The sequence below is a fragment of the Podospora pseudocomata genome, chromosome 7 (genome assembly GCF_035222375.1).
Source record: "Podospora pseudocomata strain CBS 415.72m chromosome 7, whole genome shotgun sequence".
Classification (NCBI taxonomy): Eukaryota; Fungi; Ascomycota; class Sordariomycetes; order Sordariales; family Podosporaceae; genus Podospora; species Podospora pseudocomata.
The window spans coordinates 2,753,033-2,764,920 of NC_085891.1; the positions used below are offsets into that span (position 1 = coordinate 2,753,033).

Below are 11,888 nucleotides of genomic sequence, written 5' to 3' on the forward strand. Positions count from 1 at the left end.
CATTTTGGTGGGTGTTGGCTGGTAAAATTGGCATAAAGGTTTGGTTCTTGTTTGTGAGGCAGGCAGAGAGGTCAAGGGCGTTGGGGAGAGGGGGGGGGGTTTGTTTTTGGGATGTATGTAGTTCGGCCGGGGGAGGCTGGGCACGATGGAAATGTATTCAGGGAATAGGGGTTTGTATGTACAAATGGAAGCGAGAAGTAATTGACAGCGTTGGTCAAATTCGGGACGTTGTGTGTGGTGTATATGAAACGTCTTGTGTACAATGTATCATGTCCTGTATACACCCCACATTCTACATCCATATTTGGACCACATCTACTCATCATCTTCTTCCTCGTCCTCATCATCCTCATCATCAAGCGACATATCAATCTGCACGCTCCCCTCATCATCACTATCGCTATTCTCCTCTTCCACCTTTTTGGTGTCAACAGCCACAGCAGCAGCAGCAGCAGCAACAGCCACCCTCTTGACCTTTGTCTCCTCCCCCACCTCCAAACCCCCGCTGCTCTTCCTCTTGAGCGGTGACGCGGCCCTCTTCTTGTTCACAACAGCGGTTTCCGTCTCCTTGACAGTAACAGCAAAAGGGTTCACCTCGACAGGTGTGTCATCATCCACCTCCATTGCCTCCTGAACTGTACCATTTGTGACTGCGGTTCCCCAGCTGGAAACAACAACTCTTTTCTCCTTCTCAACAACAGCAACAACATCACTTTGCTCCCCAGCGTCACCCATCTCCTCATCCGCCGCCTCCTCGCCCCGGAGCTGTCTATCCGCCAACAAATCATCAAGATTGGCAGAGGGGTCGTACTCATCCGTGTTAAGCTGCGCGTAACGGCCGGCACGGACGAGGTTGCTGCGGACAACCTCCACCTCTTTTGACGTTCCAAACTTTTGAACGAGAAAAGGAAGGATAGAGGGGTAGTACCGCCCTCTGGAGTCTTTATACGGTTGCAACACCGACGCGAGCATAGCTTCTTTGTTGGAGGATAAAATAGCGGTGCGGTCGACAAGGGAGCGGATATCGGGGGAGAGGTGCGGTTGTGGGAGGTGGGAGAGGAATAATGGGAGGAGGGTAGCAGCCGAAGCGAGGAGGGAGGCTGGGAGGGGACTGAATAAAGACGCTGGGGTGGCGGACGGGGTGGAAAGGAAAGCGTCGGCGTTTCCTTGGACGGTTTGCTTGGCTTTTTCGACGGGGAGGGTGGGTCTGGGTGCGTCGTCTAGGTGGCCTGCTGATAGGAGGATGTCGTGGCAGACTTGCCGGATTAAGGGGGTTAAGGAGTCGACTGTCAACCTGGGAAGGGTCGGGCCGGCGAGTGTGAGAAGGGGGGAGGCAAGGTTGTAAACTTTCTCGCGAACGGCGGGGTTGGTGCGGTGGAAGGAGAGGACGCGGACGGTGTGGTCGGTTATGTCTGTGGAAAGAGGGAGTGCGGAGTCGGCGAGTCGGCGGATGGCAGAGCCGTGGAGACGGAGGACGGCGGTGTGGATGTCGGGGAGGACGGTCCAGAGGTCGGCCTTTTCGTCGCGGCTGATGGAGGGGTTGGTTTGCATCGTTTCCTCGGAGGAGGGGCTGGGAGGGGTGACGAGGGTGAGGCGGGTGGTGAGGTCGAGGAGCTCGCCGACGGGGACGGTGACGGGGGCTTTGGTGGGGCTGTCGAGGTATTCGGCGAGGAACTCGAGGAGGCCGACCAGGCGCTGAGAGCCTGGCTGAATGCCCTCCCAGGATGGGAACTCGTCGACGGAGTCACCGCCGCCAGAGGGGTCAAGCTCATTGCGGACTGGCTGAGGACGATAACCAGTGGACGATTCCCAGGATTCGACAACACCGCGGAAGATTTGGTCGGCGGTGGCATGGCAGTCGAGAATGGCAGCTTTGATAGACTTGACCCACTCGTCACTGCTTCCATTCTTGGGGGCGGTGTAAGAAAGGAGGATGAAAAGCCGGCGAGAGCTCTCGCGGAGAGCATGAGGAACCACAACAGAATCAGAAGTGGTTGGCGCAACGTAAGTCCTGAGTGCGGTCTTGATTTGACCGGCGAATGGACGCAAAGTGGTGGGGTAGAGCATCACCAGCTTGGACAGAGAGCTGGCCACGGTCTCAATCACGCTGGTAGGGGTTGATGGAGATTTGACCAGCTGAAGGCAAGCTGTGACAAAGCTGGGAAGAGTGGGAGTAGCCATCTCTCTAATCAAAGTCGGGTAGCCCTGGAGTAGCATGTAGATCTTGGTCAAGGTGATAACGGCCAGCTCCTTGGAAGGAAGAGGGTCGATTTTCTACAGAAAATGTCAGTATTAAATCAGTAATTCTCATGCTGTAATAGATACACACTTGAGCAACACTGATCAAGCCGCGAACCCAGGGGTCGGCAGCCCTGAGACTTTCCCATCCTCCCACATCGACAACAGCCTTGATCAAGCAGACGGCGGCAAAGCGACCCGAAGCGTTCCTTCCCGTCAAGAGCGTGGTGATGTGTGTCCTGAGCTTGTGAACAAGCATAGGCGTCTCAGCGCCCTTGTCCTTTCCTTTTCCAGCATCTGAAGCAGAGAGTGGTTCACCACATCTTAGGACGTGTCCAACCAGAACTGGGCATAGTCTTGGGAGTTGATCGGCCGGTGTCGAAGCGAGCCTGCGGACAAGTACCCGCAGGTCTGATGGGGGTGATGCCATTAGATATTTGATGTCTGCGAGTCTCTGCCTTTAGAACTGTGGGGATAGACCCTACTCGTGATGATGGTCCTAACTTTTGATTTCTGTCAAAATCAAGACAAAGAAACTATTCCCACGTGTGAGTTGGCGCAATGTTGGTTTATTTGTGGTGTTTTACTGCAAAAACATTTTAAAGATGTTCTCGCTATCTTATCGGTAACTTTTCCGCTAGAGCTACCGAAATGCGGGACCCTGGCTGGCTTGGCCGCTGCAACCACTAAAACCAGCCAATCCCTGTGCGCGGTTGGGTGCTATTCCTGTTCCTGATGGGCCCGACATCATCACCCCCTAGTGCACCCCAAGATTTTGGATTGACCTGGGCTCCATTGGCTTCATTTTAGTGCCCCCGTCTTGTTGCCCAGCCGAACGCCTCCTTATTTACAAGCTGACGTACTCTTTTGAATCTCACCTCCAACACCCTACAACTTGACCCTTTCCCAAAGGCTATGCTCTTGCGCTCCGCATGCCCTGTCTGATCAAGTCATCGTAGTGCGAGCAGGCTTGCTGGAACACCGCCAACATGGTACGTACCTACTGCTTCCCTGACACCTCACCTCTCCTCGATATCCTTCTAACGAATACAAAACAAAACAAAAACAGCCCGACGCAGTCAAAGCAGCGCATTACATCCAACAGCTCGACGAAGCGCGTTGCGATGACAACTGGGATGCCGTCCCCGAGCTAGTCCGCAAGGTGCGGAAACATGCCCCTGAACGAGCCTGTACGTTCTTCTTCTTTTCTCTCTCCCTCTCCCCATCACCAAACTCATGCTCACCCATCCTTCTTCCCCCCCCCCCTCAGGCCTCTCCCAGTCAGCAACAACCGAACACTCCATCATCAAAGCCTCGCTCAAATCCACCCCCGACACCACCCCCTCCTCCCTCGAAGCCGCCTCCCAACTCCCCGCCCTCCTCACCGTCATCGAAAACGAACAAACCCACCCCCAAGACCGCTTCCAAGCCCGCGTCTGCGCCGGCTGGTTACACTGGGTGCTGAGAGAATACTCCCTCGCCCTTGAGCGCCTCCCCCGATCGTTCGACGAAGAGCTCCCCACCACCGACGCCGCAGTCGAACCGTCAGAATGGACCAAAGTCTGCGCCTTGAAAACGGCCTATCTGAGAGCAAACTGTCTAGCGCGCGACGGACAACGCAAGGGTGCCCTCGAAGCCTTCGAAATCGCGTTGCCGAGTCTGAACACTGTCTGGAATGCCGCGCCAGGAGGGCCAGCGAGACAGCAGATACGATACTGGGCCGAGTTGTTCCTCACCGAGTATTGCATGTTGGCTAGCCAGGCTACGAGGGAGGGGGAGAAGTCACTCTCGGAGGGGAACTGTCTCTCTGGGTTTAGAACTTGGGCAAGATACTGGGCTGGCGCTGCCAAGGGCGTGGCGGTCGCAGCGCAGGATCAGGCCGGTATTTCGGGGGCGGGGGGATATGGGTTCCGGGGATCGGTGCCTAGGAGGCAGGTCTGGAGCGAGTATTACTCTGCCTTGTCCGAGATTCTGCAGCGGGACTTGGCTTACCCCCCTTCTGGGGTTACGGTGCCGGTGTCGAATGGGGAGACCATCAGTGCCCGCGCACAGTTGAGAGCGGAACTCAAGAAGGTGGAGACCATCTATCAGGGTCTGCTGTTTTCGGAGACCAAGTTCCCGAGGGCAGATGAGGAAAGGCAAGAGGTGGAAGAGTTTGTGGCGAGGGTGATGAGGAATTGGACTATTTTGAATGGGAGGGGCTGGAAGGAGCATGATCTGGGGGCGGGAGGGAGGGATAGTTTGAGCAGAGGGACGCTGGACACATTGTACGGCGCGGCGACAAAGACGTATCATTCTACGGCGATACTCAGGCATCTGTTTACGGTACATTTGGCAGTGGCAGAGTTTGATTTGGCGTTTGTGTCGTTTGACAGCTGGTTTGAGCTGGTGAAGAAGGGGAAGGCGAGGGTGGAGAAGACGGGCCATAGGGAGCCGGCGCTGGATGACAATGCGACGGTTTTGGAGACCATCTCTGCGGCCGTTGCGGCGCTGTGCAGATATGGTGGACGGGAGTCAGCGGATAAGGCGAGGAAGATTTCGGAAGAGCTGGAGGGGCTGGTAAAGAAGTGGGGGGATCTGGATCCGGAGAGCGCGGACCCGAGGGACTTGGTGCCGCCGAGGTCGATGGCGCTGGCGTGGCAGAGTATTGGGTTGGCGAATGCGCAGTGGGCTAGGATGACGTACGAGTCGGAATCGAGGGCCGCCTTTCAGGAGAAGGCGATCCAGTGTTTGCGGTGGTCTCTGTCACCCGAGTTTGGGAGTGTGGTTGATGTGAGGGGGGTGTTTGCGTTGGGTGTTTTGTACGCAGAGCAGAGAAAGTTGTCTGTGGCTATTGAACTGGTCAAGACGGCGCTGCTGGCGGACAAGGCGGTGCAGGAGCATGAGGAGCTGCATAATGGGCCTTACTGGAGGGAAAGATCGTTGATTCCGCTCTGGCATCTTTTGGCGCTTATGTTGAGCGCACGTCAAGACTATGTCCTGGCTGCGCGGGCGTGTGAAGGTGCCATTGAGCAGTTCAAGGATCCGATCGTCTTGTTTGGCAGCAGGGAACTCAACGGCGGTTTCAGGAGTGAGCACCTTAATGAGGCGGCTGTTGAAAAGGCTGGCGGTGATGGCATCGTGGACGAGATGGACGACTTCGAGAAGGAGAGCATTCTGGAGATCAAGATGACCCAGCTTGCCATTCTGGAACTCGTTGAAGGTCCTACCGTGGCTGTCAACGCCAGCACTGAGCTGCTCACGCTGTTTCCCAGGCTGTTTGGCGATCTCGGCGAACCGACACTGGAAATATCAAAGGTCGAGCCTCCCAAGACCATGGCCACGATGCGCAGCCTCAGAGATAGTATGTTTGGCGGTCGCGCAGCCAAGGGTCACCAACCACGGCAGAGCGTGGCAACCTCCAGGCCACAAACTGCCAACACCACGCTCACTCAGCAGACCAGCAGCGAGACAGCCATCGACGTGCAGCCTAGCCGCAGGTCTCTGAGGTCGGGCAGTCTTAATGGTAGGAGCAGGAACAGCCTCCGGAAAAGAGATCGGAGCGGCAGCCGGCAACGCGCCATGAGCAGCGGCCCGCCAGTCCCGCCTCTCAATGGAGATAAATACCAGCCTACCTTTGAGGACCCCAGCAGCCCGCAGCATTTCACTCATGCCAGCAAGACTGCGGCCGGGACACTGAGACCAGAGACGACAAACTCGTCCGCTTCGACAAAGCGGACGACGGATGGGCCTTCGGAGGTGGGTGTCGGAACAGGGGCCCTGGAAAGTTTCTCACCTCTGTTGCCCTTTGTACAATTCTCCCAGGAGCACAGCAAGAGAAAAAGAAAGGGCATTCTCGTCAAGGTCTGGCTTACTATTGCCGGGTTTTACCGACGGGCTGGTCTGCTTGACGATGCCCAAAAGGCCATTGAGGAAGCACAGAAGATCGTACAGAGCTTTGAGGGCGATGTAGTCAGCGATACCTCTGGAGCACTGAACACCAGGACGGCGGGATGGGGCATGGAGAAGAGTGTTGAGGCTGTTTTGGCTGATGTCTGGACCGAGGTATGTTTCGGTGTTTTCCATTACAAAAAAAAACGTGGCCACTAATGATACCACAGAAGGGAGAACTCTCTCTCGCCCTGGAAAGACCTTACCAAGCCCGCGCCGACTTTGAAACAGCTTTGACGCACTTCCCCGACCACCCTGTCGCCATCGTCGGGCTCTCGAATATTCTTTTGGATATCTGCTCGGAGAAGCTTCTCCCACCCCCGGCAGTCCCCGGCCTTGACCTTGGCGGCGCATCCCTCGTCTCTGAACCACATGAAGACCACCAACTCATCGCCTCCCCGCCAAGCCGGTTTTCTGAACTGCCGTCTGAACCCCTCGGTCTTGGTTCGCCTAAACATAAGACTGCAAGCAGGAAGCCGGATTGCGAAGCGGTGTTTGACCACGAGGAAGAGGATGAAACCGCTAACGGGGTTTCCAAGGCATCGCCGTCGAGGCTGCTAGGCCCGCAGCTCCCGCCGCCGTATAAAGCGACCAGTCTACCGCTTATTGATCGGTTGGCAGCGAGAGACAGGGCGTACGGGCTTTTGAGCGGGCTGACGAAGTTGGGGTCGGGGTGGAATTACTCTGAGGCGTGGTTCGCTCTGGCGAGGGCGTATGAGGAGAGTGGACAGGCGGAGAAGGCGAGGGATGCGTTGTGGTGGGTTGTGGAACTGGAGGATGGGATGGGGGTGAGGGATTGGGGGGTTGTTACTGCTGGTGGGGGGTATGTTTTGTAGGAGGGGGTTATAATGAAGAGAAGGGGGGAAGTAATATTGACTGAAGAGATCCATAACGATAGGGGTTGGGGAGGAGGCGTGCATAGTATAGACAAGTATAAGCAAGGAGCTGGGGACTGTTGAGGTTTGATCAGGTTAGCAGGTTGGGCATTGCGTAGTCGTTGTCAAGCATATTGGCAGTTTAACATCAGAGACAATTTTGACAGTGGGAGTCGGGGTTTCCTGTTAAACATGAGGATAAGGTAACAAGGTACAAGTCGGCATCACTGACGTTACCTTTCCAAATTGGTATACACACATGTACAACACATCACTTCTTGATTCATAAACGCCAGTATCAATTCGATACCTAAAAAAAAATAAAAAATAAAAATCACTAAAACCAACCCACCGTTCATAAACCGAGCAATTTTGACCAGTCCAGTCATTGCAAAACACACGCAGACAAAGCAAAGCTACCTCCCATAAAAAGCAACGCAATCCCGCCCATTCACCCATCCATCATCGTACAACCATCATCACCCCCTAATCTCATCCTCCTCCCACCCCTCCCACATGCCCCCCTCATTCCTCCCCGTATCCCACCCATTAGGCCTCGCAACCCTAACATGCCCAACCCTCAAGCCCTCCACCTCGACCGCCTCCCTCGGCCACCTCACCACCCCCCCAAACCCCCTACTAAACCCCTCACTCATCATATGGTCCCCCTCAAACAAAAACGGCACCACACCCCTCATCCCCCTCAACGCCCGTCTCCCAACCTCATCAACACTATCACTGTGCCTCAACTCAAAGAAGCCCCCCCATTCCCTTTTCCGCCTCTCTAAAAACCCCCCTCAACCTCTCCTGCTCCCGCTCCGGCAGCAACCCCAATTTCTGGAGAAAAACATCGTACTGCACCAAACTAGTCCTCCCCACCCAGCTCCCCCCCTCCGTCGCCCGTCTCACCAGCCCAACCATCGCAGCCACGGACCCCAACCCCCCAGTCCCGTAATCGCTCATCGGAAAGGGGGGCACAACCGGCTCGTTCTCCAGGCCCATGAATTTCCCTTGAGCGTAAGCAACACCAGAGACGCAATCCGCAATCTGCTGCCAGCCTGGCCTATGCGCCCACTCTGCCCCTTCTGCCCCCGTTCCGCCAAAGCAGTCCTCAACCACGTAAACAAAGCCCTTGTTTCGGGATTTGGCTACCTCGGCGAGGAGGGAGGGGCTATACCCCAGTTTGGCGAGGGCACCAGGGCGATACCCGTCAATCAGAACATCCGCTTCCGCCAGGAGGGACGAGAAAGTCTCCCGATCAGCAGCGGAGGACTTGAGATCGAGCGAGATGCAGTGTTTGCCCGTGTTGACGTCCAGCTGAAAGAATGGGACGTCGGGAAGGGTAGGGCAGGTGATTTTGATGACTTGGGCTCCGTGGGCAGCCAAGGAGCGGCCGATTGTCGGGCCGGCAATGATACGGCACAGCTCGAGGACTTTGATCCCCTTTAGGGCGAATCGCGGTCCTGAGCCGGATGAGGAAGAAAAGGGGACAGGCGGGGTGGTGGTGTCTAGCGGGTTGGGCTTGACGGTAAAAGGTGGCTGCGAACACATCGCTTTGCCGTGAGGCAGCTCCTGGAATTGCTCCCAGGTGTACGCCTTGATGCCCGCTTGTCTGTTTTTGAGGTTTAGCTCGTCAAGCTCAGCGGCTGTGTGCCTCATGACGGCCGCCTCAATGGTGTCAATGCACTCCCGGTAATCGGTCAAGTCCGGGCGGTGCTTGGGGAGGCCGAGCATTTGCAGGGTGATGTCCGCGTTGAGGGAGCCGTGGATGTGGTAGTACTCGCCGGGGTTCTTGGTGCTGTAGAGGTTGGCTGAGAGGCGGCGGTAGAGGATGGATTGGGCCCTGTTGAGGTCGGTATCTGGAGATTGTTTAGCCTCTATTTCGAGTCTCATCAAACTCTCACGGTAGCATACCCGGTATCCTCTCCTTGACTCCGGGGTCCGTCTTGTCCATCCCGTCGATTGTGGTCAGGTAAGCAGACATCAAGAAGCCAGAAATCTTATCAACGTCGACCGTGACTAAGGGCTTCTCGGCGCCATACCGCAGACCGGCAATGGCGCTGGCAACACGAGCTTCCAGACCCTTGATAGCTGCCGTGGCATCTTGCTCCTTGAGAGGGCTGGGAAAGTGAACTTTGTTTCCCTGGCCAGATGACGAGGTGATGTTGACATTTCCAGCCAGAGTCGAAAAGTTGCCTGGAAGTTCATGTCGGCAAAGCTCCTCGAGAGAGGTCAATGCCTCTCTGGCCCCATCGATGACGGAATACGGCTTGGGCTTCGGGGTGACTCTGGACATCTGCTTGTTGTCCATTTTCCACGTCCCCAGGTAGTACCGGAGCTGTGAGAAAAGGAGAAGAGTTTGCTGGGAGACATGATTGACCTCTTTCTTGTGGAGAGGCTTTGTTGCTCTCTTGCTCTTGCTCCCTCCTCGCCATTGTCGCTCCCACGAGGGGAGGGGCGTTGTGTCCAACATTGTGGGGCTCGAGTCCATACCGCAGGTTGGGATGGATGGTTTATTGTGGGGGAAAGTAGTGAAATATGTTCAAAGAAGGGGCAACTCGAGTGACGGCGAGAGCAAATCGGACGGAAACAATGGGCGGCTATCTGATATATATATATACGCTTTCCGGCGGACTGGTCTCAGAGACATCATGATCTCCTCCAACGGACGTACGTCAGTCTCCGGAGATATTCCACTAGGTCATCCAGGATCCTGGTGAGACCCGCCAAGATGGGGGACAAACGAAAATGGCCTGGCTGTGATGTTCGGCACGTGTTGACAGTCAACGACATGATACCATGGACGGCATATCCATGGTGACGGGATGGATGCCACCCCCTCCGGTCCAAGATCCCCACAAAACGGGAAATCTGCTCACAGAAAGGGGGTGCGGGTCCGAGCAACATCAGGAAAAGAGGCGACATCTTGCTTTGCAGCCCGCACCTCGTCTCGCCTTCTTCCGACCACTGGCATGACGGACCCGAGCCGCAAGAGGACTAGAGAGGCGTTCGTGAGTATCCATAGTAGCACCACGTGCCCCTCAGGAGACGCTCCGCAACAGCCAGCCTGACTGGGAAGTGGGATGCTTCGGGCCGGCAGTGCTCTTATCGGGACCTGGCAGAAACAAAAAGAGGCTCGGACGGCAGACAAGACTGGGCTCAGGGGCTGGCACAGGATGCGTATGCAGGTAGTATCCAAGTATAACCAGGCCGGCCTGTGATCACGCGGCAGAAAAGAAAAGCCCACTTGGGACGCCGGGTTGGTTTTGATATCAAGGCGGCGGCGGCGGCGGCGGCGAAGGGTCGAAGGGCACAAAAAGGTCGCCTGTCCGGTCCCAGGCTCTCAGGAAACCATTGGCGGGAGCGGTTACACCAGCCGCATCATGGAGCATGCGGGGGAACGGTGCTCTAGACACAAGGTAGTTTTGTGACCGCACTCGCCCCCCCTCGTCCTGTGGGGTTAGCGTGATGTGATGTAGGTTCTGTGGCTGCTGGGAAAAAGAACAGGCAACTGGGCTCGGGGACCTGTTGAACCTCGATTTGGCGATTCTGGGGAATGCTTGCAGCCGCAGGCTAAGTGCGGGGAGACCATCCTTTCCCGATTTGATGCTGGTCAAGTCGTCATGATCCCGGACTGGAGCCACTGGAGCCATTGGAGCCGAGGACTCAGCCGGGCATCAGACGAAGCCTGGGCAATCGGCCGGTGTGCGGCACGGAGCCGGCGATGCGGGCACCGGCAGACGTTGGCAGATATGAACAAAGATCAAGGGAGACCAAAGTTCTCCCGGCCCCGACGTTGCAGCGAGCTGAAGTGGTCCGCGTTCCAGAAAGTCCAGCTGGTGTGTCCAGACCAGTTCCCAGGCCCGTGTCCCAGGGTCTTCCGGCACATCTTCATCTCAACTGGAACACCTCAACCAAGTCAGCTGGGCTCGTCAGGACTGCCCGGTGGTTGCAGGTCTTATGAGCTGTGTTACCTGCATGTCTGTCTCTCAAGCCTCGCGGCGTCGGCCTTGGGGACACAGCAGAAAGCAGCCGAGGAGCCTGGTGTCCGGGGAGGAGAGCGGTTGCTGCCGCGCCCACCCCCCATCTTTTGAGTTTGTTTATTGTATAGTTAGTGTACCGGTAGTATCCAATATCAGCCGAGGGGGTCCGAAGTGGAATGCCGAAAAAGCAAGCTGCGTCCAATGTTCGGGGATGGCCTCCAATCACCCCGCCTGATGAGCAAGACCTTTTCCCACCTCTCCCATCTCTCCTGCCTCTCCTGCCGTTCCGTGTCGTGGGGGGCACCGTCTCAGCGTCGAAAAAAAAAAAAGAAAAAAAGTGTTGAAGAATTGTGGAAGCGACGGGACGACGGGATGGGATGTCCAAGACCAAAGACCCAAGACAGGGAATGTTTCTGATCGTATTAGCGGGAAGTTCTCCACTTTCACCCGTTCTCGGGGGTCCAACGCATGCGCTAGGCACCTGCCGCAGCGGCCCCGCCAGCGCGTTACCTGATGAGATCTTAGTGGACGCTAACATCTGGAAGGGTCCACTTCCACTGCTTGGGCAGCTCTTCTGCTGGTGCTGTTGGGCTTTGTAGCGCTTATCCCACTGTAAATCGAGGCATTTTAGGTGCATTATCCGATGGCCTTTTTGCTGCCAAAAACCCCGCATTTGTTTTTCGATATCACGAACTCATAGTCTCATAACTACAAATTACAACGGAACTTCACCTGGAACCCCCACCACTCGTTTTCGGACTCTCAACAACCAACAGAAACACATTCAAGCCCGAGATGGCAGTCAAACTTCATGATTGATCGGCCAGAGCTACATTGGGCGGACACACACCCATCCAACACC

At 56.1% G+C, this 11,888-nt stretch overlaps 3 protein-coding genes across 3 annotated transcripts; 1 reads left to right on the forward strand and 2 right to left on the reverse strand.

Annotated features, from left to right (window-relative positions):
- Positions 1 to 199: 199 nt before the first annotated feature.
- QC762_709420 (uncharacterized protein) lies at positions 200 to 2,916 on the reverse strand. The gene is made up of 2 exons (XM_062893790.1): positions 2,330 to 2,916; positions 200 to 2,274 (listed from the first exon to the last, which is right to left on the reverse strand). Exons 1-2 carry the CDS (start codon positions 2,666 to 2,668, stop codon positions 316 to 318), a joined length of 2,298 nt encoding a protein of 765 aa, XP_062739633.1. The 5' UTR covers positions 2,669 to 2,916; the 3' UTR covers positions 200 to 315.
- A 13-nt stretch (positions 2,917 to 2,929) lies between these two features.
- QC762_709430 (uncharacterized protein) lies at positions 2,930 to 7,387 on the forward strand. Its single transcript, XM_062893791.1, has 4 exons — positions 2,930 to 3,230; positions 3,308 to 3,428; positions 3,509 to 6,282; positions 6,339 to 7,387. The coding sequence occupies exons 1-4, from the start codon at positions 3,228 to 3,230 to the stop codon at positions 7,002 to 7,004; spliced, it is 3,564 nt and encodes a 1,187-aa protein (XP_062739634.1). The 5' UTR covers positions 2,930 to 3,227; the 3' UTR covers positions 7,005 to 7,387.
- Positions 7,388 to 7,522: 135 nt separating this feature from the next.
- QC762_709440 (uncharacterized protein) lies at positions 7,523 to 11,364 on the reverse strand (the record flags this gene model as incomplete). Its single annotated transcript, XM_062893792.1, is given in 3 exon segments — positions 7,523 to 7,825; positions 7,836 to 8,902; positions 8,958 to 11,364. The coding sequence occupies 3 exon segments, from the start codon at positions 9,532 to 9,534 to the stop codon at positions 7,523 to 7,525; spliced, it is 1,947 nt and encodes a 648-aa protein (XP_062739635.1). The 5' UTR covers positions 9,535 to 11,364.
- Between the last annotated feature and the right edge of the window lie 524 nt (positions 11,365 to 11,888).

Excerpts from the sequence above, each read along its gene's own strand:
- QC762_709420 (XM_062893790.1), bottom strand. The coding sequence starts at position 2,668 with ATGGCATCACCCCCATCAGACCTGCGGGTACTTGTCCGCAGGCTCGCT. Across the intron at positions 2,275-2,329 it reads GCTTGATCAGTGTTGCTCAA|AAAATCGACCCTCTTCCTTC; the intron begins GTGTGTATCTAT and ends CATTTTCTGTAG.
- QC762_709430 (XM_062893791.1), top strand. Across the intron at positions 3,429-3,508 it reads ACATGCCCCTGAACGAGCCT|GCCTCTCCCAGTCAGCAACA; the intron begins GTACGTTCTTCT and ends CCCCCCCCTCAG. Across the intron at positions 6,283-6,338 it reads TGGCTGATGTCTGGACCGAG|AAGGGAGAACTCTCTCTCGC; the intron begins GTATGTTTCGGT and ends ATGATACCACAG.